This window comes from Brachycentrus maculatus, unplaced genomic scaffold (assembly GCF_059751285.1).
Source record: "Brachycentrus maculatus isolate JH-2025_06_01 unplaced genomic scaffold, ASM5975128v1 h1tg000213l, whole genome shotgun sequence".
Classification (NCBI taxonomy): Eukaryota; Metazoa; Arthropoda; class Insecta; order Trichoptera; family Brachycentridae; genus Brachycentrus; species Brachycentrus maculatus.
In genome coordinates this window covers 570,904-597,036 of record NW_028280964.1, presented here as the reverse complement: position 1 = coordinate 597,036, position 26,133 = coordinate 570,904, and the positions used below count along the sequence as shown (strand labels likewise).

General features: G+C 35.2%; 1 protein-coding gene across 6 annotated transcripts in view; it reads right to left on the bottom strand.

Annotated features, from left to right (window-relative positions):
* Positions 1 to 3,301: 3,301 nt before the first annotated feature.
* LOC148307001 (uncharacterized) overlaps positions 3,302 to 26,133 on the bottom strand; it is a 229,328-nt gene continuing 206,496 nt past the window's right edge. For 2 of the 6 annotated variants that reach the window (XM_088264046.1, XM_088264048.1), the window contains exons 6-18: positions 24,644 to 24,820; positions 23,724 to 23,897; positions 21,974 to 22,102; positions 20,720 to 20,983; positions 17,336 to 17,770; positions 13,501 to 13,659; positions 13,098 to 13,423; positions 12,470 to 12,610; positions 11,100 to 11,448; positions 9,314 to 9,538; positions 7,611 to 7,781; positions 6,624 to 6,865; positions 3,302 to 5,262 (exon numbers count right to left, since the gene is read on the bottom strand). In XM_088264046.1, coding sequence (XP_088120172.1) covers positions 4,602 to 5,262; positions 6,624 to 6,865; positions 7,611 to 7,781; positions 9,314 to 9,538; positions 11,100 to 11,448; positions 12,470 to 12,610; positions 13,098 to 13,423; positions 13,501 to 13,659; positions 17,336 to 17,770; positions 20,720 to 20,983; positions 21,974 to 22,102; positions 23,724 to 23,897; positions 24,644 to 24,820 — 3,453 coding nt within the window. In that variant the 3' untranslated portion in view covers positions 3,302 to 4,601. The remainder of the gene's footprint in view (positions 5,263 to 6,623; positions 6,866 to 7,610; positions 7,782 to 9,313; positions 9,539 to 11,099; positions 11,449 to 12,469; positions 12,611 to 13,097; positions 13,424 to 13,500; positions 13,660 to 17,335; positions 17,771 to 20,719; positions 20,984 to 21,973; positions 22,103 to 23,723; positions 23,898 to 24,643; positions 24,821 to 26,133) is intronic. The other 4 variants (XM_088264049.1, XM_088264050.1, XM_088264051.1 and 1 more) reach the window with 4 other exon arrangements.

The following is a 26,133-nucleotide window of genomic DNA, read 5'->3' as shown; positions in this document are numbered from 1 at the left end:
AAAAAAATGTGTTTCACTATCTTCTCTTTAACCGGCTTTTTCTTTACCAGGCACTGGGTCGGTCCCGTTAAGGCCGGTTAAGATAGCGTCTACTGTATATAAGAAAGATATTTGTAATTACCAATGTATTATCATTCCCAATAAAGGATTCTTCATCTCCGAATACTTTATATATAACTTGTAAAAAAAATGACATGAAAAATAGTGCTGTCACAAACTTCATAGTTGTAACGATTTTCCTAAAAATTCTGACACATTCACAATCACAAGATGTAACTTTTCTCTATCACAATGCTTTAAAATTATAATTGTTTCTTTAATTATATTAACTTAACACCAGATACACTAATTCAACTTCAGCAAAACACTAATTTTAAATCTTGTAATGTATTATAAACTTCATAGTTGCATGTGTACTGCGCCTCTGATTTTCTAAACTGAAGTGACATTTTTTTATTGATGGTTCATATTTACATTATCGTACACTGAGGAATGTTTCAATGAATTAAATATCAAAACATTTATTGTAAACAGAAATCAATATAATGGCAAAAATCAATATTTGGATTAAAAACATTGTTTGGCATTATTATTTCATTTTTATTATACACAATATCGATTTTAAAAATATTTAACTTTTGTTGTATTTGAACTTTTAACTGTTAAAACAGTGATAGCATGTTTTGCATTTTTGTACTTGTGATACTATCCATGAAAATTTTCCCTTTTTTACATGTACGACGGGTAGAATAGTGATTACCACATTCGGGATTTGTGTTGAAGGTCCATATAAACCAGGGCATTTCGGAATCAGGTCTGTCGGGTTGGCATTAATAGTGTAGGGGGGAACCAGACTATGCTTGCGATGTTTCATGATGATAAAATGGCGAGACGTTTTAAACATTCTCATTTTTAAAACTTAAAATTTTATTTTATTTATTGTTTCGGCATTAACATTGTGGTAAGACATGATACAATGATTAAGGAAACACTTGTTTTTATACCACTTGAGTTTTACAAAATTAAAAATGAAAATATCATTTTGCCACATCTGTATTGGGATATTTTTCAGCCAAATTCGGCGAAAATGCAGTCAATTATTTGATTTTACGCCCATATTCAAGTTTGGTATAAAATAGCCATACCTGTTAAAATTGAAGTTATATTTAAATGGAAATTTAGTTATTGTATGATAAACACCTTGTTTTGTATAGCTCACAAAATTTAAATTTGTAAGAAAAAAAACTATTTAACATAAAAAATACATCTTGATAATAATTATCATATTTAAGGAAAATATTTACCGACTAAATGGTAAAAGAAATATGAATAGTAGTTAAAAATCAATTTCAGGGAATTCAAACCCTTATACGCACCCCAATGGTGCATAGGGCACTGTATCATATAAATGCAGTGTTATCTTGATCGTTAACTCATGAAGGAAAGGTGATCAGCCCTCCGCTTCAGGTACCAGTCCAGGGTAATATTGAATAAATATTATAGTGAGAAAAATCACTTATATTTATTTGACTCCCTCCCCCCTGGGAATCCAACCCGGGACCTCTAGAACGGTAGCCGAGCGTGCTGACCATTTCGCTACGGAGGCGGACAAAAGGCGGAAAAATCAATAGTTGATCAAAAATATTTATGAACAATAAATTTGCCTTATGGCAATAACTATTATTAGTAGAAATAACTCATTTACATCATGTTCAATCAATTTTTTGTTGTCATTTTTATTCTCGTTTTTTCATCCCTTCAATATAAAATTCTAAGAATCCATAGGTAGGTACATTCTTCGACATGTAACAATAAGCGATACTTAACAGGTACATATATACGGCCTGTGTGTACAGGTTTCCTGCAACCTACCGCAAATTTGCATAAACCGAGTTTTGTCAGCCCCCACTATAATTTGTAAGAAGAACATTTAGACAGCTTCCGTAAACCAATGTCTTCATTGTAAGAGTTGTGTATGAATTAATCTGCAATCATGCATTGGGTATTTTCCCAGCAAAATAAAAAACAAAGTCACTTCCAATTATTTATTTACTACAAACCTGATACATTTATACAATGGTACATACATATTCAGTTCAAATAACTGAAAGAAATTCGTACAAAATATTAAATGATACGTACAATATTTTTAGGTATAAAACATTTAAAAAGTATATTGATTTCAATTGTTAGAAAATAATCTACCATATCTGTATTTCTGAGAAAACTATAATGAAAAATAAACAAATAAAATACAGAAAAACATGGTTTTATATTAGGAGTTAAAACTTACATTATAAATTCCTTGGTTAAGATGATAATCTACGTCACCGTCAATACCCGATAAATTTAATTTTATACATATTAAAATTAAAAAACTAATATTGATGGTTATGTTTAGTCAATTTTTGTTTACACATTATCATTTATGCCTACTTTAATCAATCGAAACCGCAGTAACGAACGAGTACTCTACGTAGGCCCTAACAATATGATACTAAATAACTTCAGACAGCCACCCACAATGTTACTTAAGATTTTTGCAGTGAGTAAAGGCACCTGACCTTCATATTATTATTATTATTAAATATATATATATATATATATATATATATATATATATATATATATATATATATATATATATATATATATATATATATATATATATATATACATATATATATACATATACATATATATATATATATATATATATATATATATATATATATATATATATATATATATATATATATTTATATATATATATGTATATGGAAATCCACCCAACCGAGACTCATCTGTACCGACACATCTGGCGATCTTTATATTCTACTCTACGCTCTACAACGCTTGCGAGAATACACATTGCAATAACCGACGCTCCTGTAGGTCCGATACTGCCAAACCTAGGCTTCACATTCATTTCGTAATTTGATCTACTTTGGTTAATCTTTACAACATAAGCTTGTGACGCGGGATATGTGTTTTTGTGGTCAACAATCTGCTGGTACTAATAAATGCATTCCGATATGAAACCAGGTGTACTCACGAGTACTCTTCGTCGACGGTCCGTGAGAATACACAGTTTACGTAAGCCTAACGGACGATAACCGCATCGTTACCTCGCATTCATGTTAATGGCAGTTATGCAGTTTAAAACGACCTTAACGACTAATATTAAAAATGATATCTACGACATTGGTATTAACATACACCTTAAACATTACTTTCGTAAAGCATTGTATAAAAACGGTTATGTATTATTTAATGGAAACGTTACGTTGCGTATAATTCCTTTATTTTGTACAGGATTACTCTTTAAGTCTTGTGTATTAAGTAATGATATTCATTTCTGATTATATAAATTAATAAATCAACATATGTATTAACAATTCAACCGGTTGAGAAATGAGAACAATAACATACGAGGCTATAGTAAAATCTTAAATACCAGCTGTAATATATTAACCACGCTCCTTCGTGCATTCACATTACACTGCCTTTAATGGGAAGACATAATTTATTTTGAAATTCCGACTGAAATATGGTTAAGTTCGATCGGGTAACCTCGAAAAATCATTTTATCTACCAGACAAACATTCGACAGCTCTTTTGAATGGTAGATATGGATAAAATTAATCAATTTCAGTATTACAATTTGTGTATAAACAGAGTAATAAAACTTGAAATATAAAAAAATTGGCAGAACTTAACACATGTATAAAGGAAAATATATTTTTTATCATGTAAGCTGATTGATACCGTGTAAATATAATATATACTAGCTAATGAAGGTTAATGTCAAGTCAACGAGGATTGAAACTAAATTTACCCACTTAATGCTAGGATTAATTTTTATAAAAATGTAAATTCTTTCTTCTTCAAAAATAAAAATAAAATTACAATAGATACACATTTTTGTAATCGTACAATACTTACGAAAACAATTCATGGCATAAATTGCCGTATATTTTTTCGCATGTGACGTTTGTCCTTAAGCATGAAGTCGCAAGTGCCTAAACATCAAGTGGTAAAAAAAAGAATACATAAAACGCAGTAAGGAATGAGTACAAAGTAAACCTGGAAAAAAACGAGATGAAATGAACCAATGAGTACATAAATGCCGTAGAACAGTCGATATACAGCGGAACTTCCATATTATGTATGAAGTTGGTAAAACATAAAAAAGTTCTTTATATAAAATATTTTTTATACAGAATAATTCATTATCTTAAACTGCATGTTAAAGTACTGGTTTTCTAAATTCTCTTTGATTTTTAAAAAAAATTCTTGAACATTGAAAACCAAAATGTGTATAAAATCCATTACACATTTAAAATTACTGAGATAATAATGCAGTTACTAGTAAATACAATGTTTTTGGGTAAAAAAATGTTTATTAGTTCTTGCATATTGTCATATTGGACAATAAATATTGCATGCTATTAGGTTAAATTTAAAATCAGTATTCAATAAAAAGATTAATTACTTAGAGGACGTAAGAAAATAAAAATTGTTATACGGAAGTTCAACTGTATTCTCAAAAATAAAAAAAATCATTTGGTTGTTTGCAAGTGCGAGAGGAAGTTGTCATATTAGGGTGGGACGTAGGGGGGTGGCTTCCTGTAGGTGGGGGTTGGTTTGGGACGGTTGTTTCTGGCATTGTCTCTGGACGCCGCAAAAGGGGGAGGCGGGTGGTACGGGGTATGGCTCGGAGTGGGAGAGCCACTGTCCACGCCCTTGTACTCCGGCGGGGGCAAAAGCGGCGGCTTCTCCTCCTTCATGATGACCGGACTTTTGTTGGAAGGATCCGGCTTTTCATCCAACTCGTCTTGGAAGATCACCGGTATCCCTTTGGACCTGAAGGCCTGTCTCTCCTCGTCATCGCCAACACTCATCTTCCCCGTTCTCCTCCTCTTGTAGAGCACGCAAGCGATCAACGCGGCGATCAAGATCATGCAGACGATGACAATTATCGGCACGATAAACGTTATCAAATAATTATCATATTCCGCCGTCTTGGAAGCGTCCTCGTTCGGTCTTCTGTTGACCGGGGTGAAGTCGGGTGTCTTTATAAAGGTGGTCTCGGGAGAGCACGCCCCGAGCGGTTGCATCGTGACGGAAATGACCGGGAACTCTTGTCCCATGATGTCGTCAGCTCGCTGCGTCAGGATTGCGTCGTCCCCGACAAGGAACTTCCTGAGCTTGTTGATTTCTCCTTGCGAACATCTGTCAGTTGGCAAAGAAGTGTTATACCTAAAAACAATCAAGCGTGTAAATTACATAGCAATAAGCATGGAGAAATATTTTCTATAACCTGCTCAAAAAAGGGACAAGGTGAGAGAATACTTTAAAAAAAGTAAAAAATCTTTTAGTCACATACATGTATGTTGCCAATTTTACCTTGTATAACCTTTGTGTATATTTTTTACGTATGATTATTGTTTACGTTTTAAAATATAGTTTTTTTCATTAGTTTTCCAATTATTTTGTTATAAACATTTTGAAAATTTTATACCCAAATAAAGCAAGGATTCATCATTTGCATTTACTGAATGTTATATTTAGGTGCTATAGAATTATTTATAAAATAACTATAAACAAAGAAGAAAACAAATGTATGGCAGTAGAAAGAGAGGAATTAAAGACAAAAATTGTACTAGGTAATAAAAATATCAAACAAGTAAAGGAATTTGTTTATTTCGGTGGCAAAATTACTAAGGATTGCCAATCAAAATCAAAAATAGTCAGCCGGATAAAATAAGCAAGAACAGCATTAAAAAAGAATGTAAGATTTTTTAATCAAGAGAAAACAAGAAAAAACCTAATTAAAATTCTGGTCTGGAGCATACTGTTGTATGAAATCCAAACATAGACTACCGGGCAGACAACACTTTGATACCAATATGATGCAGTGCCCTATGCACCATTGGATGCAGATAAGGGTTAAAAGAAGATTTTGGATATTGAAATATGATGTCGTAGCGAAAAACGTTAACTCTAAAATTCCCGTTTGAAAAATCCCTATTATCTAAAGCTTTTAGCCAGAATAAAATACCTGCTATTAAATTTAAAGTTGAATTTACTTTTAAAACAACATATCGCTCACTCCTTTCAAGAACATCATAAATCAAAAAACCTCATTTTTCAGGAGAACGTTTTTAAAGTTTAACAATATAATACAATGTATTTAAAATAAATATCAAGCCACTTATTGAACTTTTTACTGTGCAACAGATCTTTTTAGGTAAAACCTGAAGGTTTTTTCTCCATTTGAAAAATATTAAGTATATTTAAAAAAAGAATTAAACAATACCTTTTCTTCAAAATGCAAAAACAACACTTTCTGCCCAGAATTCGGTAAATATTAAGTTAAAAATATGCCTCTTTTGCTGGGATATATGTAGTACATTTTCTGGGCATTCCGAAAACATGCAAAACTGAAAATTGACGATTTTTGATTTATGACGTTCTTGAAAGGAGTGAGCAATGTGTGACATTTCCAACTACTTAGTGTATTTTGCCAGTTGAAAAGTTTATAATACTGCATCATTAAGCCAAAATTGCATATTTTCGAGTTAACGTTTATTGCCAGCACATCCTCGATGCGCACTTACCAACTAACAACTACGGGATTATTTGTGACACCCTTGATGAGAATATTTGATGTGTCCGAGTCACCAAACAGCTCTTGCAGACTCTCCACAAAGGACCTCATAACGAGGGGGGACTTCAAGAAGTGCTGGTTCGGGGGATCCAACGTCATCTGGAATTCCACGGTGGGCTTGATGGGCGGCGAAGGGTGTACTTCCATTATCAGACCATCGTTTGCCGTAAGCCCGTTGCTGTCCTCGGCAATCTACAAGAAAAAAAAATAAGACCAAATCCAAATTAAGACAGCTTATTTATAGATAGTCTGCCTCTGTGGTGTAATGGTTAGGGTGTCTAAATCCTTGTTCAAGTATTTCTTTATTGATTACTCAAAAGTCATATGCTATTCCTTCAATTGACACCTTCTATCACATGTGAGACCTTCATGAAAATGTATGTAAGATTCTAGTTACTTGTAAATAAAATCCATATGTGTGAACAATGATTTGAACACACTCAATATATAAAGAAAAATATTTATTATCTAAAATATTCAAGTAGCGTAGAAAGGGGAAACTTAAACTTTGATGTGATACTTGAGCCCAGTACAAAAAAATATTTAGGTCTGTATTTGGTCTACAATAATGAACGTATCGATATGATTCATTGTTTCCCTGGCAGGTGACACTTATTGTCACGATACTTTGAACGATACCATCTAAATATTTTTTTTTATACAGGGCTCAAGTAACACATCAATGTTCAAGTAGCCCCGTTCTACGGTAATTTATTTTATCATTATGTTTTATTATTTTTGCAATTCCTTATTCAGAAGTTGGAATAATCGGAGGGAATGTATGAAAAGATGAAAGAATGTGGAAAAGGCGAAGATATTTACAAAGGCAGACTGGTATGGCGTTCTATCGTCTCTGCCTACCCCTGCGTAAGCGGCGTGATGGTCAGATATTCGGTTAAAAGGATTTTATTAATTATTTTTAAAAAGGTGTTCTTACTAATTGGTATTCTTTTCGGCCTATGTCTTTCTCGGTTGGCACTCCGAAGAACTCTTGGTTCTTGGAGTCGAACTGCAGCCAGAAGGAGGAGGGGACATTGGAGCGGTCCCCTCGGATGAGAGACATCTTGAGATTGCGGGCACTTCCATCTTCAGGATCGTAGAAGGTATCCTACAACAATAAAAAAGATAAATTAGCAGTTGTTCCTCCCAAATTAGTAAAAACTAGAACAAGTATTGATAGCATCTCAGAGAAAAATAATTTAACTGAGAATATAACTTGGCCTAGAGAAATAGATAAACATTGTCATTGCATACTGGGGAGTCATGAAGTCCAATTTTTGTCATGTGTTTCCTCAGTCTGCAGTGTCCTGTCAAGGTCCTGTTAAATAATAATAATAAAATTGGATAACTTATATAGCGCCATTTTCGTAAAAAAATACCTCAAGGGCGCTTCACTGTGAATGAATTGGGGAAAATATTATGGTGGAAATGATTGAGCAAACAAATGTGTTTTTAGTCTTTATCTAAAGATCATCTCACTCTCACTATTTCTAACCATTGGTGGAAGAGCATTCCACGCCGTCGGTCCTGCAACAGCAAAGGCACGCTCGCCAAATTTAGTGCGTTGGTTGCGAGCTGGTAAGATAACTTTGCCCATTGCAGATGTTGTAGCCGATCGAAGCGTGAGACGTCTATCAACCAATTCATCTGGAATACACAGCTCCTTAAGATACTCTGGAGCCATATTGTGTATTGATTTATACATGAGTAGGCAGAGTTCTGTTGTCTTGTTGCGCCGCTTTCTTTTGAGGTATTCTTCAGATGAAGGTTGTACCTGCTTCTGCCTCAGCAGGAGCCGCCGTCCCTACCGGCACAGGTCGTTCATGGGTTGGAGTGGCTGAAGTAGCACCTCCGCTCGGGCCAGGCAGGGTCTCGGTCTCTACCGCTTGGGCGGGGCAGCCAGGTCCTTCCAGATCCTTAGGCTGCTCCGCAGCGGAGATTCCGACTCCCACATCCTGTATCCCTGTCGTTCTTTCTTTGTCAGTTTGTGCCTTAACACGTATGTGTATGGCCCCAAACCCAAAGATGGGCATAAACTGGATCTTGGCTAGTCCATCGAGGGCGGCTTTGTCAAAGGCAAATGTTACCATTTGACCCTTTCCCTCGTGGATACTCCTATGGAGGATTCTCCATCTTAGGCAGTTTAGCACTACAGCAGTGATAATGTAAATACAGTGAAACCTCTATCTATCGTTTTTCAAGGGACCTATCGAAATAAACTATGAATGCGGGAAAACAATAAATGCAGGAAAACAATTTGTATGACATACCAGTAACTCGAGTGTACTTTTTTGCCAATTTGCACAAAAATAGTTGATTTTAGAAAAAAAAAAAAAAAAAACGGAAATGGGTGTCATGCAAATTGACAATAAAACCAATTGATAAGTATTCAAAATGGTTTATTTAATAAAAACACAGACAATTGATTACTATTTTAAATTTTTACAGTAAAAAATATCAAATTTGGAGCGTAATTCAAACGATGAATGCGATAAAATGATGATAGAGAAACGATCAATGCGATCTATTTTTGTATGAAATGAATCAGGGGTAAAAGAAATAAACGACACATCCGGGAAAACGATTATTCGAGGAACGATAGATACAGGGTTCACTGTATTACAATGTTGAGTCACTCACCTCGGGAACCTTGAAGACAAGCAGTTTGCCTGCGGTGGCGTTGATGTGGTCGATCTGGTTGCGCGGCATGGGCCCGAAGTTGTCGGGGTGCAGCGGCGGGTTGACGGTGGGCGGCGAGGTGCAGGCGCCCGTGCCCCTCCAGCCCACACTCTTCACCCTCAGCTCCGGAGACATGGCATTGGTCAGGGCCACCGACGGGTCGCCGTCACTGCTCGACTGGAGGATCTGAGAAGATTACAAATTCATCGTAAATTATGATTTCTTGTTGCTCATTTGAGGGTTAGAATCATTTGATCATTTATAACATTTTGCCGTCTGCCTCCGTAGTGTAATGGTCAGCACACTCGGCTACCATTCTGGAGGTCCCGGGTTAGATTCCCAGGGGGGGTTAAATAAATAAAAGTGTTTTTTTCACTGCAATATTTATTCAATATTACCCTGGACTGGTACCTGAATCGGAGGGCTGATCACCTTTCCTTCATGTGTAAACGATCAAGATAACTCTGCATTTATATGGCGCAGTGCCCTATGCACCATTGGGGTGCGGATAAGGGTTTTTTATTATTTATTATAACATTTTGAGTGTGTCGGGTTGTGGTCCCATGGTTAGTGTCGCGGACTCTTGAATCTTTACATTTTGCAAATTTGGTTACATAAAACATAAACACGTTCATATTTGTAGGAAAAAAAAAACAAGTTCAGGTAACAACTGTGCGCCGAAGTTGACGAGGCTAGCTCTAGCAAGAATTAGTGAATCACGTTTTTAAAATAAAATACTTTTTTCTACCTAAGAGATACAAGTATAAGGGAATAATTAATATAGTCGGTATATAGAGCTGTCACATGACATTAAGTACTAGCCTTTTATAAAATGTTTCATAAAGATTTTTCTATGTAGGTATCTCGAAGAGAAAAATAGGGAGGGTAAAAAGATTTTTTTTAAATATATTCGTCGGATATTTTAAACGACCGATGTTAATTAATTAGTTGCCGAGTGATTGAAATTGCAATATGTACACAGTTTGTTTGGCTGACGAAACAACAGCGAGAAATAACAAACACATTACTGAAAATTCTCAACCGGCTGATAAATCACATTATGTAAAATTGATTACAACATTTTGAGTGTGTCCAAATACATGTATGTGATTATAATCCAGGATTCGGACCTCACATACAAATGAAAGAGTTTCTGCTCAGTAAAAAGCTTCTTTTCATCTCACCAACAGAAGTCTCCAGTGAAGTTCTAGTGATCCAAGAACAATATTTCTAAATTGGTTCATATATTTAGAACTTCCCAGAATTTGAGTAGTGTGGTTGTTAATAATGGGTAGAATTGGTTACACGTGTGTAATGTGATCACTTAAACCAGCCTTTGACGGTCGTCAGCCTCGTAAATGCCCAGACTTCCATATTCTTCTTCATCTTTGATGAAATGTCAAAAAATAATACCACCATATAGTCTTTATGGAAAGAATTAAGCAGTTTTGGAGCTATGAAAATGGAGATATCGTAGTCATACAGGAGAAAGTGACAAAGTGCATTGTTTTACAAAAACATGATCGTTGACCATTTGATATCTTACTAGCTTAACATTGCCCTGAAAAAATCCCAAAGGATTTTAAACTTGGAAGTATAATATATTGACTAGTTAAAAATAACTAACTGCATTGGTGTTTATTTTCTTGCCGTGCAAAAGTGACTTAAATGGCCCTCCTAAACATTTTACATTTGGGTAGTTGGTCATTTTCTATGATATGAGTGTCATTGCGCAAGTTTGACTCACGTCCATGAGGCGGATGATGTCGGCCCGCGGGCAGAAGTGCTTGGGCAGCGTGTCGTTGGTCCACGTGAAGTGCACGGGGTCGGCCTCCAGGTCTACGCCGCGCACGGTGATCTGGTCCATGTCGGTGTCGCGGAAGAGGTCCACGAGCCCCTTGAGCGCGCGGATCTGCCAGTCCACGGCGGCGGGGTACTTGCGCTCCACGCGCAGCCGCATGGAGAACTCGTGGTTCACGGCGCGCCGCCCCTTGTGCTGCTGCACCGTGATGTCCAGCGTGTCCGCCACGCTCGCGCCGCTGCTGTCCGTGGCCTCCATTATGTACTCCCACTTGGACACATGCTCCTCCAGCGGCCTAAAATCAATTTAATTACTTTTTAATACATATTACAATAAAACCTATTTAATTACTTTTTTTATTAATTGATTCGGCAGTCACTTTGTGGTAAATTCTATCCGTTTTAAATTTAAGTTTTACTCAGTAAATACCACTATTTCTCAAAGTTTACTGTGACACGTATTTCAATGCATTCCGCATCATTTTCAAACACCGTATGTATACCATATGTACACCGTATGTATACACACTGTGTTTGAAAATTAAGCGGATCATCGAAACACGTGTCACAGTGCATTTTAAGAAATAGTGGTATTTACTAAGCAAAACTTAAATTAAAAATACTTATTTTTAATTTATTTTAACCTGTACGGGTGTGAGTTTCTGCCGACAAAACTGTATCTGGCAAGTGAGTTTTTTCTTGGTTTTTTTATGTTTTATAATTTTGTATCATAGTCAATGCTATAAGCAACATATTTTCTTGAATAAAAAATAAATATTTACACAATCACACATGATAATTTAGAAACATCCATAATGTTGATAAAAATCATGTTTTGAACATATAAATCATGTTTCGTACATGTACGGCCATACTCCTTTGAGGAGAGTTTGGTGTGGACATACATGTACGGCCATACTCCCAGAAAAGTTAAAACACACAGTGAAACACGGATTTCACATCCCCAGATTTAATATTTTCCCACTAATTGCATGTAATTATTTAAGTCTCGATATATTTTAGTACCTTTACGTTTTTTTTCGCTACTTTATGTCGAAAATATCCTGTCATTTGATTTTTGACTCGATCTGAAATGCTTTTTACGCTTTTGGTTTGTTTTATTTGTTTAAGAAACTTTTAACAATTTTCTTCAAATTTAAAATGTTTTTTCAATACTCCCAATTTATACCCTAAAGCAAATATATATCAAAATAACACTAGGTTTATATGATTCAGCACCCTATGCACTTCGGGTCTGAAGAAGAAGATTGATTTTGTCAAAAAAATATACGTATTTTAACAAAATAATGTACTCACAGCCCGTAGACTTCTCTGGTCCTTGGATCGAACTGCACCCAGGAGGAGGGCTTGAGGGGAACATGTTCAATATCATACATGGCCAGCTGCAGGTTAGTTCCATCTTCCGCATCCGTGAAGAGATCTTCGGGAATGATGTAGCTGAAATAAAAAATAAAAATTGTATCCAATAAAAAACGGCAAGTTCAAACGCAGCGTAATATAATATAATTAGAAGACAAAAAAATGCTGAGAATTTATTTTCGGTATATTTAACCGTTTTAGAGCTGAGATATTTTTAACATGATAAAATAACCAAAGACTTTTTCGAAAAAATTGGCCATATCAAATTTAGTGATCATTGTAAGGACGAAATCAATAGGCGTTTATAAACCAATTTCCATTTTTCACTGAAAATTAGTTTATTTGCTAATATTATTGACAAATCAGAACTTTAGAACCACATTCGGTGTGACCCAACCTCCCAGCTCCACCGTCAAAATGCACTGGCGTCATCGTCAGTATATCAATGGCCGCGCTTTTGGCAAAGTATGCCAGAGTCAATATATCTCAGAGTCCACGGGACTTTTAATACATTAAAACAACAACTAAAGAATAGAATAAAGCTTAGAAGTGAAATTTGTCAAACCTGAAGTATTTTCCAGAAGTAACGGCGACCTTCTTCGTTCTGTGTTGCTTCTCAGGAGGAGAATTGGTGGGGAAGTTGAATTCGACCGTTTCCGTAGTTCTACCAAAGATTGTGCTGGAACGTTCGGAAGTCACATCGACCGGAGTCGTGACCTTGGACGTGGAAGCGTTGAACACGTCGAATGGGGTGTTCTTGGAGACATCAGACTCCGTGCTGAACTCGGTGACTTCAGGCTCTGTAGAAGTAGGGGACGGCACGATCCTCGGCTCCGATGAAGTGGAATAGACCGGAACGATGGGAACCATCGTCATTTCGTCGGTTGACTTCTGGAAGTTGAAAAAATTCCATTAATTCCATTGTAAATGTCTCATTCTCACGGTAAAGTGTTAGTAATGAATCTTACGCTTGTCTCTTGAGTGGAATTATCTGCGTCAGGGACTATGACAGGTTGATTGTTACTGGGAGCAACCTTCCTTACGGAGACCACTTCCTCGTTGATGTTAAGGTCGTTTTCTGTTTTGTTAGTACCCTGGGGCACAATCTGAACATCTTTATCTGTTGTCTACAGGAAAAAAACAGACAATTAACAAAACGCCAAACACAAAATAGAGAAAGTATAATGCGTAAAAAAATATTCAACCTGGAAATCGGAACAAAAATTAATTACTCAATACAAATTAGTTCATTTTGTTAATAACTTTAGTTTAACATGTAAAAATAAATAAATAATTAATCAATAACAGTACATTACATAAAAGATTAACAGTAAATAAAGTTTACTAAAATATATTTTCTTTATAAATAAAACACTTAAAAGTAATTTTGAATATGCTAACATATGAAAAATGTGTGTTTATAAAATATTTTTGGAATGTGATGCACATTTTTTGTCGAGTCGATTATATTCTTAATATATTGCAAGTAAAATTATAAGGTCATGCTAATTTTATAAACTGTAATATAAAAAATTATAATTATATTTATATTTACTCTACAAAATACTACAGGAGCAAGCATTATAAATAAAAGATGCATTATATATCGCTCACTCCTTTCAAGAACGTCATAAATCTAAAATAGTAAATTTTCAATGTTTTCGGAATGCCCAGAAAATGTACTATATCCCAGCAAAAAAGGCATATTTTTAACTTAATATTTACCCGCTACAGGGCAGAAAATGTTGTTTTTGCATTTTGAAGAAAGGTATTGTTTAATTATTTTTTTAAATGAACTAAATATTTTTCATATGGAGAAAAAACATTCAGGTTTTACCTAAAAAGATCTGTTGCACTGTAAAAAGTTCAAAAAGTGGCTTGATATTTATTTTCAATACATTGTGTTATACTTTTAAACTTTTAAGTTTTTTGATTTATGACGTTCTTGAAAGGATTGAGCGATATATATAAATATGTAAATCCCAAATTTAGTAACACTTTAATTGACTTGCAGTATTTAGAAACTTTAAAATGTAATATTGATACATATTCAAGTTTGGCCACTAGCAAGAAAGGGTACATTTTCCTTTGATTTTCAATTAAATAAAAGCCTCAGTTAAAATTATATATGCGTAGATATATCATAATTAGTGAACCAGCTTCAATATATAAATTTGCAGAAGCAAGCAAATTATTCTTATGACCAAAAATAACTAAATTATGTAACCATTTCTTTGCCAGCAGCAAACTATATATATTAAATTAATGATTTGGTAGTAACCTTGCGGTAATATATTTTTGTATTTTAATTTTACTCGATAAATACCACTTATTAATAAATCTATTATGTAACGTGATTTGAAATATTCCGATCACTATCAAACATTGATTTTGGTGATTGTTAATGATGCGGAATGCATTGAAACATGTGACATAATAGATTTTAATACATTAAACGCCATGGGGGGCACCGGTGACCTCGCTTGCGTTGGATCGCAGCGCCATTAGGAGCACCAGTGACCTCAATCAAGAACTATATTAAAAAACTACGGAACCCATCGTGAAATCAAAAAATTAAATAAACTAAATACATTATTAAAATAAGAAAAATTAAATTTGTGAATTTCGAACTTGACAAATTGTACTATTAGCATTTAAAGAGTAGTGGTATTTACCAAGTAAAAATTAAATTAAAAATACACATATTTCTATAAGACAAAGCTAAAAACTTACCAATTCCATAGAATACAAAAGTACTGATGCAATAAATAAAATGTAACAATCGGATAACAGGAAAAAATATTACAGTAAAATATGTAAATAACCAAACAAAATAAATAAATTACATATATAAAAACTATTTGAAAGACAAAATTGTTTTGATTGATTTTCAATCTTTTGGTTTGATGCTTGTGCAGTTTTCAAATAGCCTATTTTATTAAACAAATAAGAATTAAAAGAATTTTGCTTTAGACTAATGTGAAAACCACATTGACAATAAATAATGAAAAAATAAATAAATAAATAAATAATGTGATGATGATACAAAATACAATACATATCGATTGAGCAATTTCTTAATCTAAAATATTCCACACATCTGTTTTTGATGGTAGTTTGAAGTAGAAATTTCTTGTGCACTGAAATAACTACATGAAAAAAAGATAAATATTTTATGATATAAATATGTATATAATTTTTTTTGAATGTTTTAAATTTTACAAATCAATATTTCCGTTAACATTTTTTTCATGACCAACAAGGAATTTCGGTACTTTAAAATATTTATTACAACTTTATTAATACTGTTTTGTCCGCCTCCGTAGTGTAATGGTCAGCATGCTCGCCTACCGTTCTGGAGGTCCCGGGTTCGATTCCCAAGGGGGTTTAATAAATATAAGTGATTTTTTCACTCTAATATTTATTCAATATTACACTGGACTGGTACCTGAAGTGGAGGGCTGATCACCTTTCCTTCATGTGTAATCGATCGAAATAACACTGCGTTTATATGAAGCAGTGCCCTATGCACCATTGGGGTGCGGTAAGGGATTTATTATTATTAATACTGTAATAAATATATACACTTTTTCAGTTCAGAAGTAAATATGACATTTTATTAAATTAAGACTCAAATACAAAGATTTCGTAATACGAAATGGGAATAAATTATTTAAAAACGGGTTTAAGCTGTCGTTAGCGCGATTGGCTCCCGCGTTAGAGGTCAAAATAAATCCCTTCGCATAATTGATAATCAAGATATCACTGCGTCTATGCGATGCAGTGTCCTTTGCACCATTGAGTGTGAATAAGGGCTTGAAGAAGAAGAAACGGTGTCTTACGTAGAAAAATTCTAAGTAATTGGGCGAAAAAACGGGCATCATTATTTGATGCACATCTCAGGCTGTCAAATTAGATGCAAATAATGTGATCATAATAACACAATACATATATCAATTGAGTACTCAATTTCTTTATCTAAAATATTCCACGCATCTGTTTTTGATGGTAGTTTGAAATATACATTTTTTGTGCACTGAAATAACATCAAATCAAAAAGATCTCAGGCAGTCAAATTAAAGATACATCCAATTTCGGCACAGAAATTCCTTGTTAGTAAAATATATAAATCTAAATACAATGTATAATTATAAATCGTACATACATATATTAATAATATTGTATAAATATAAATTTGAATTCACATAATTTCATTTATTGTTTCGGCATTCACTTGGTGGTAACACATAATGAAATTGTAAAAAAAACCACTTGTTTTGTTTAAACCTGAAGATGGAAGCATGGCTTCCGAAACTAATTGTAATTCTAAACTCTGTTTTAGAATTACTAAAAATATTTTATAATTATATACATATGTCTACCGGTTTCAACCGCTTCTTTTTCAAGACTGATTAATAATAGTATTAATCAGTCTTGATAAAGAAGCGGTTAGCTTCGAAACCGGTAGACATTATAATTAAGTTATAATATCATATTTACTATTATTACAATGATTTTAAAACAAAGTTACATTTTCATTATAAAATGGTAAATCATGAAGTTAGTGCTTCAAATAAGTGTTTTTCTTTTACAATTTCACATAATTTCAATGCGGAATAGGTACAAGCCATTAAAATTATACAATGCGGTTATATATGTACATGCTGCATGCAAATGGAGGACGGGGCAATATACGGAAGCGCATCTATACCACGGGTAGCCACGGGCATGGACACGAGACGACACAACACGCAACGGGTGAGACACAACATCCATGCAAGGTAAGACGTATGGCGGACGAACCTGCTCGGTAAAGGCATATGTGGTATATATCGAGGTGTCTTCTGTGGGCAGAGTGGCGTGCGTGACGCGCGGCGGGGGGAGGGGGGAGGTGGGGGCGTCCGCTTCCGTTCCCGCCGGTTCCGGGGTGGTTAGCTCGTCGGCGGGAACTACCTCACTATCCGGGGGCTCTACAGGCGGGGTGGGCGCGGTGGGGGGCTCGGCGGGGGGCGGGGGAGGGGGGTCGGAGGGGAGGGGGGCCAGGCGGAACACCTCGTCCTCTGTCCCGGACTCCTCTTCGGCGGGCGGTTCGGCGCCGCGCGGGCTGGTCGTCTCTTGCGCCGCGGTTCCCTTAAGGACAGTGTCGATTGATTCTCCGTGGTGGTGTCGGTGGGGGTGTGAGGGGAGCGTGGTGAGGGGCGGAGGGGGGGTGGGCGGGTCGGGGGTAGCTGGGGCGACCTACCATCACGCATGCCATTAGATTAGTACGGTGCTTGTTCTAAGTTTCGCCGATCTCACATTCCGACTATTCTTGCCAGAGCTCGGCCGTGTGAATTAAGGTTATCGCAAATCGGCGCGCAAATGTTACCGGATATTGTCCGAATTTGGTAAAACAACTGCTTATAAAATAAGTCAAGTTTATACATTGAATATTAAAATCAAACACTGATTTTTAGAGTCTACTATTGGATTTTATTATTAAAAACGGATAAAAGTAAAATTTATGGCATTTTAATAATAATAATAAAATACAATTAAGAAGACTTTAAAAATCAGTGTTTGAATTTAACATATAATTTCAAATGGGATTCTACAAATTAAACGCCAAATAAATCAAGACTAGTAGCCAGGTAGGTTCCATCGTGCTTTATTTATATCAGAGTATGTTCATTTATTTACGATGGCAACTCTGGAAACTTGACTCAACAAACAGTGGTTCTCAGGCGGAACTTTCTTGTTTTGAGTTTACAAAAAAATTGGTAACAAAAAATAAATGAAGAAAAGCTTTGTCATTTCATTCAGGATAGCAAACACATTCATATTTGTAGGAAAAAAAAACAAGTTCAGGTAACAATTGTGCGCCGAAGTTGACGAGGCTAGCTCTAGCAAGAATTAGTGAATCACGTTTTTAAAATAAAATACTTTTTTCTACCTAAGAGATACAAGTATAAGGGAATAATTAATATAGTCGGTATATAGAGTTGTCACATGACATTAAGTACTAGCCTTTTATAAAATGTTTCATAAAGATTTTTCTATGTAGGTATCTCGAAGAGAAAAATAGGGAGGGTAAAAAGATTTTTTTTAAATATATTCGTCGGATATTTTAAACGACCGATGTTAATTAATTAGTTGCCGAGCGATTGAAATTGCAATATGTACACAGTTTGTTTGGCTGACGAAACAACAGCGAGAAATAACAAAAACATTACTGAAAATTCTCAACCGGCTGATAAATCACATTATGTAAATTTGATTACAACATTTTGAGTGTGTCCAAATACATGTATGTGATTATAATCCAGGATTCGGACCTCACATACAAATGAAAGAGTTTCTGCTCTCACCAATAGATGTCTCTAGTAAAATTCTAGTGATTCAAGCACTATGTTTCAAAATTGAACCATATATATAGAAGTTCCAAGAATTTGCGTAGTGTGGTTGTCAATCATGGGTAAAATTGGCGAGTGTTACACATGTGATAACTTAAATCAGCCTATGACGGTCGTAAGTCCAGCAAATGTCCAGACTTCCATATTCTTCTTCATCTATATTTAGATGTCAAAAAATAATATGTAAATTTAAAATAAAAATTAAACGCTTCAGAATTTATAATCATATGCAGCAATAGCAAAAATTGTAGAAGCAGTTTTTTGCCATTTCTATCCCGACATTGATCTCCTAGGAGTGGTCCCACTCGTCATCAAGCCAGCTGGTAAAGCATATTCTTTTATAAAGCAAGATGCCATAAAATATTAATTTCCTTCTTCTTTTTATAATGGCTTTTCACCCTTCTAGAGTGTTCTAGCCAGTGTCGAGTTATTGACGGCATAGAATAATTAAAAATAATATTTAATCTAACGGGTAAAACACAGGAAGAACTCCCGGCAAAGAATTTTCAGTAATAGTATATAAGTAACCAACACTCGCAACAGTATTATACAAACTCAGCACACGCACACAACATAGATGTTTTGTATGTGAGGAAGAAATAGATACATAGTCATTGATGGAAAACCTTAAAAGTTAGCGAGAAGATGAAGCGGAAAGTAGAGGCTTGCTTATATCACTAAGTATTGAGGAAAGTAAGTCTTTATTGAGTAATAAAGAAAAGATAATGTAAGACTAGATAAAATTTAAAATCTCAAGTTTAAAGAATTTTTGCTATATTTGTTACAAATGCCATTATATAATCAATCCAATTTAATTAATTTGAAATAAGAAGAAAGATTTGACCTAGGGAGAACCCTAATTCATGAAGAAGATTCTTGCCTTTGAAAATATTTATAAGAGATGGAACAAATCAGAAAATGGTTTGTTCAAAAAAGATTTCAAGAATATTAGAAGCAAACACCAATCCCTAAAAATCGTTATAACCTAGATGTCAAATAGTGGAAGGATTGCATGAAAATACCAAAAGTGACCCTTCTACAAAATGATATTGCAACCAACAAATTACGTGTTATGAATTCACAAATTCTCTTATCTAATTTAAAGTATAATTATTCTATTAAATTACTGTCCCTCTATATCCAATGCGCTTAAAATCAACATAAACCCATCCCATTGTAATATGCTAAAATAAATATCCAATGACAATGAGTAAAAATTTCAAAAACCCATAATTTCAACACTATGCTTTTGACCAGGGACCTGCAGCCTTTTGGCTACTCTGAAACGGACATCATGTCGAATCAGATAAATGAATGCTGCATTTAGAAATGAAAATGTTTGAACGTTTGAGAAACATCACATAGACAGTTGACTTTAGTCATCAGTACAGATTATTTATGATTTAACTTTTTTCGATTCCTGATCAACAATATTTGATGAAAACATATAATTTATTTTCTGAAAATATCAAACACCAGTGATTACTAGCTGGGGTAAAGTATTTAAATCAACCCTAGTATACTAAAAATTGTGAAAATTTGACACATCAAACACTAGAAATGAGAGGGATACGTTTTTTACTGTTTTTTGTTGAAATATATTAATTGGTCTTTTAATATGATTTAGTAGCACAGATTTGACATTTAGGTTATGATTGTTACGGAGACTCCGAAGAATATTTTCAATAGCCTAGTTTGTAAATTAGATATGAAAGTGTATCTCAAACGTTTTAAAATGATTAGAGAAAGACAAGAGAGGAAGCATCAAGGAACAAATTGACCAGGTAGTTCTTACCTCTCCATCTAGATTCTCCTCGTTATCGTAATCATATTCATATCCGCTGTTGTAATCTTCCTCGTCGGCCTCCACGTCATCAAAGGTGGACCCCTCGAGGGCCTGCCTGCGGTTCCTGGGGGCCTGGTGCTGCTTGTTGCGGATCACCTTCCAGGAAGCCACCGGGAGATGGACCACGTCCGAGATGGTGCCCTCCACAATCTGCTGCTTGATCTGATGCACCAGGATGCTGTGCTTGGTCCACAGTACTCCGCTGCAGCCCACCTGGAAAACGTGACGATGCAGACTGTGAGATACTTGACTGAGGAAAGGACGACTTGAAAATATTATATCTAAGGGTAGTTTAAACCTTTGCACTCCAAACGTTTTTGGTATGTGGATATCGACTTATTCTACTTACGTGATTCTTGTTTAATTGAATAATTAAATTGAAAAGTATAAAACTAACATATTAAAAATATTGAGTATTAATACATTGTTACCAGGTCCTTACTATGCTAAAAGTCAACCCGATTCCAATCTGTACAATGTTTTTTCAAAAGTAAGCAAATATAATGCTTATAAGCGCCTTTCGCTCACTACTAACAGTGTGTAATAGACACTTTTGAGCGTTTCCCGCAAATAATGTTTATTTTGTTGGTGCCGAAGCGGCGGCACACAAAAAGTACGGCAAACTATGTATGCTGCCTCTATGGTAGCATTCCAGTGCTAAGACATTAAAAAAAAAAAAAAAACCCTTATCCGCACCCAATGGTGCATAGGGCACTGCGTCATATAAACGCAGTGTTATCTTGATCGTTTACACATGAAGGAAAGGTGATCAGCCTTCCGCTTCAGGTACCAGTCCAGGGTAATATTGAATAAATATTACAGTGAAAAGATCACTTATATTTATTTTACCCCCCTTGGGAATCGAACCCGGGACCTCCAGAACGGTAGCTGAGCGTGCTGACCATTACAGTACGGAGGCGGACAAGGCTAAGACATTAAGTAGTGGATTATTAATAGTTATTTAGTCGTGAATTATCAAAAGTTATTTAACAGCCGATAAACTACAAAAAGGGTTGCTAGTAATAATGACAAATAGTACTTACTTAACTAGTTATTATTAAGTACTTAGCGAACGTAAATATTTCCATTGTGAAAGTGAGAAGAGAAGTGTTTTATTTACATATATTGCGTTCTATCATAGTTCTCTCTAGTTGGTTAGTAAAACAAGTTAGCCAGGGGTAAAGTAGTCCTGTTGATACTTACGGTGAGAACAATTTCAGAATAATCTTTGGTGTGTTTTTTTCTGGCTCCGCCCATTCCTGACATCAGGAGCGAATCTCCGCCAGCCTCCTTATCTTCGTAAACTTCATGCGGCTGAATCACAAATGCATTCTGCAAGAGAAAACCGTATGAAAACTATTGACGATCAATCATAAACCTAAATAATATTTATCAGTCACTTTGTGGTAAAATATTTCCATTTTTAATTTAAGTTTTACTTAGTAAATACCACTATTGTACAGTGGTATTCTTTATTAATATCTGCATCCAGTGGCTGACAGAGTGCTGCATTGCATAACACGGTGTAATTTTGATCATCAAGACCAGTCCATAGTGATATAGTGAATAAATAAATATTACAGATTTTAAAAAAAAAATAATTTTCATGCATTATATTTTCTTTTTCAAACCCTTATCCGCACCCGATGATGCATAGGGCACTACATCATATAAACGCAGTGTTATCTTGATTGTAAACACACGATGGAAAGGTGATCATTCCTGTGCTTCAGGGACCAGTCCAGGGTAATATTAAATAAACATTGGAGTGTAATAATCATAAGTATTTATTTAAACCCCCCCCCCTCCCTGGGAATCGAACCCGGGACCTCCAGCACGGTAGCTAAAGACGCTAAACATTACACCATGGAGGTGGACAAAATAAATATTATTGAGAAAAATCACATGCATTTGATTTGACTGCCTCGGAAAAGGAACCCGGGAAATCCAGCGCAGTAGCCAAATGCGCTATTGACTACAGTCAGGCGGATAAAATGTATTTATGCTCTGACTTTCTAAAATAAGTTTGATATAAACTGATTTCCACAATTCAAGTGACAGGCGCTGTGGCGTAGTTGGGTAGACGCTTGACTGCGAAACTGGTGTCGCGGGTTCGATTCCCGCAAATTGCAAAATGAATTCAAGAAAGATTTATTTTCAATTGGTCTGGGTGTTTGTAATGTATTTTTGTACATTGACCTTCCCTATCCTTACTATCCTACTGCAGACAAGCATCTAAAATAGACACTATGCAAGTTATTCCTTAACCGGTTAACTGCCAAAAGTGTCTTAAGACGCATAATTTTCTGTGAACGGAGCGCTGCTCATACAAAAATTACGCCTTAAGACGCGCCGTTTTAAATGGGCTTTTACTAAAGAATATCAATTATTTAAAATGTACAAATATATTGAACGCAGAGTGACATCTATTGAGAATATTTTTGCATACTTAGAATTTAAACAGATTTTGTTTTTACCACTTCAAACGTAAATTAAAGAGAGCTTTGTCGTCGGATCAACTAATGGCGCTCAGGGTTGTCCAATAATCCCCGAGTTGCCGTCACTGCCGAATCTGATGACAGTGATTTTAGTGTCGATCCTGATGATTTTTAATTTTTAATTTTTTAAATCATAGTGTGTGTGTGTATACTTTTATTATAAAACTAACATGAACAATTACTTTTGACATAAAATTTAGTTTTCATGTTTTCTATAACAAATTTTGTGACAACCCTGCACCATGAACAATTAATTTTATGTTTATGGATAAATGACTACACGACTGGTGCGCTCTTCATTTATTTGGTAAGTTTTATAAATGAACTTTATTACACTTTCAATAACGATACGTTTAGAAGGTTTTATTTTTGTCGTGAAATTCGCGGCGTGCTGGGTACCGCCATACATGTACCTGCCGGCAGTTAAAAGGTTAAAAAAAAAGTACTTTACTTACAAAGTTAAGTCCCATAAAGTGGGCCAGCTTCATGATGGCATTCAGACGCTGCTTGGGTGTGATTTGGTGGAATGGTCTGCCGATAATGATGATGAGTTGGGTTTCATCTTCACCCATGTGACACTGGTGCTCTCCGTGAGAGGTCACAATCGGAGATTCTTTCTTGTCTTTGACCTGTAAACAAGAACCCAATTATAATAATTAAATAAATATTTAAAAATGTGCTTTGTTGTGATACCTTTACAGCAGTGGTCTCCAAACTCAATAAGGATGTGAGCTACTTTCAGAAATTGAGCTTGTCTGGTGAGATACCCATACATGGCTTTGGCTTAAATTGGCTATATATTTTTTTTCTATCTCAAATTCTGTACCTCAAAGAGTTAATTGGTAAAAAGTAAAATTTAAAATATTGTTTTTTGACATCTCATCAAAGATGAAGAAGAATATGGAAGTCTGGGCATTTGCGGGGCTGACGACCGTCATACGCTGGTTTAGGTGATCACTTTACACACTTGTAACATTCACCAATTCTACCCATTATTGACAACCACACTACTCAAATTCTTGGAAGTTCTATATATATATATATATATATGAACCAATTTTGAAACGTTGTTCTTGAATCACTAGAACTTCACAAGAGACATCTATTGATGAGATGAAAAGGAGCTTTTTTTTGAGCAGAAACTCTTTTATTAGTATGTGAGGTCCGAATCCTGGATTATAATCACACACATGAGAAACACCAGAAAATACCATTTTTATTTTTATTATTTCATCAAAGATGAAGATTTCTTCTTCATCTTTGATGAAATGTCAAAAAACAATATGAAAATAACTCCTGTAATTGTAGATATCCAGATTTTGTGAACAAGTATTTGGACACACTCAAAATGTTGTAGTTAATTCAAAATGTTTACTTCAATCGTGAAGACGTCGGTAGCTGGCGGGCAATCGTAGGATTTCTGGTCTTCGGGCAGAGCAGTGACTAGAACTCGGTGCTCTCCCCTCTCCTCGGGTCCCGGGACTCCCCGGATCACCCCGTGGTGTCCGTCCACCCACAGCCACGACGGCAGCGGGCCCTCCACTCCTGCCGCCTAAACGGGAACCGAGAAATATGTAAGGTAAGGTAATGTAACCAAGAATACATGAGACAAAACATAACATATAAATTAAATCTGTGGTAACGTTGATCTTAACACATTGTTTGCGGGAAACGCTTAAAAGCGCCTTTTACATACTATTGGTAGAGAGCAGGAGATGTTTGTAAGCGTTCCGTTTGCTTACTTTTGGTGGAGCGAAAGACGCCAGAAAACATTGTACAGATAGGAATTAGGTTTGTGGTTACTTGTGATCAGTATACGACCCTAATTAGAATACTAATTAGGGTCGGGGTTGATGAAAAAACGTGAAAACATTGTGTAAATTGTATTATAAATTTTCAACAGTAAACATTTTTTTTATACTATTTTTTCTTTTAACATTGCATCCCTTACAATGTCTTGAGTAGAAAAAATTATCAGGGAGTAAATAAAGGCAGTATGTTGTATGCAGTAATAAGGCTGAAAAAGAAAAATCACAAACATGGCTCATACAAACAGAGTGCATGGTGTATGTGTGGGGAAACATGTGACATTTTTTTAATTTGTCTTTAAACATTTTAAAATTGTAAATCGTTATCAATATACTGATAACTATCGTATTTGTGTAGCACGATATGTCCTCTATAAATATTAGAAAAAAATACAATATTAGTTTGATATTTAAAACAGTCCTGAGTGTAAATATTCTTTCAAAACTATTCCTATAGTATGGGTAAAATACTGAAGGAAAATTTACAATAATCTAGGTCACAACTATCGTCAAGAAAAGGCGATTCAGTTGGCTTGGCCATGTACTCCGCATGCCTCCCGAGAGCCGCCCATCAAGCTTGCCTCTTTTACAAGGCACCAGGTTCGCGCCACCCAGGACGACCGTTGCTGACAATTCATCGGCAGTTCTCGTCAGAACTTCGGGATGCGGATCTGACTTGGCAGGATGCAAGGGAGCTACATTTGGGAACATTTGTTTGCTAAATCATTTCCACCATAATATTTTCCCCAATTCATTCACAGTGAAGCGCCCTTGAGGTATTTTTTTACGAAAATGGCGCTATATAAGTTATCCAAATTTATTATTATTATTAGCTGGCAAACGACAGAAAAGCCTGGAGACAGTTTGTGGACTCCATATGCTCCACTTAGAGAGTGGATATGGTTTAATTAAAATTATAATTTATATTTGAAGCACTAACATCTTGATTTTCTTTTTTATAATTAAAATGTAACTTTGTTTTAAAATCACTAAAGTGATTACTATATTGAGTTTACAGTGATTTTAAAACTAAGTTACATTTTATTTATAATAATAA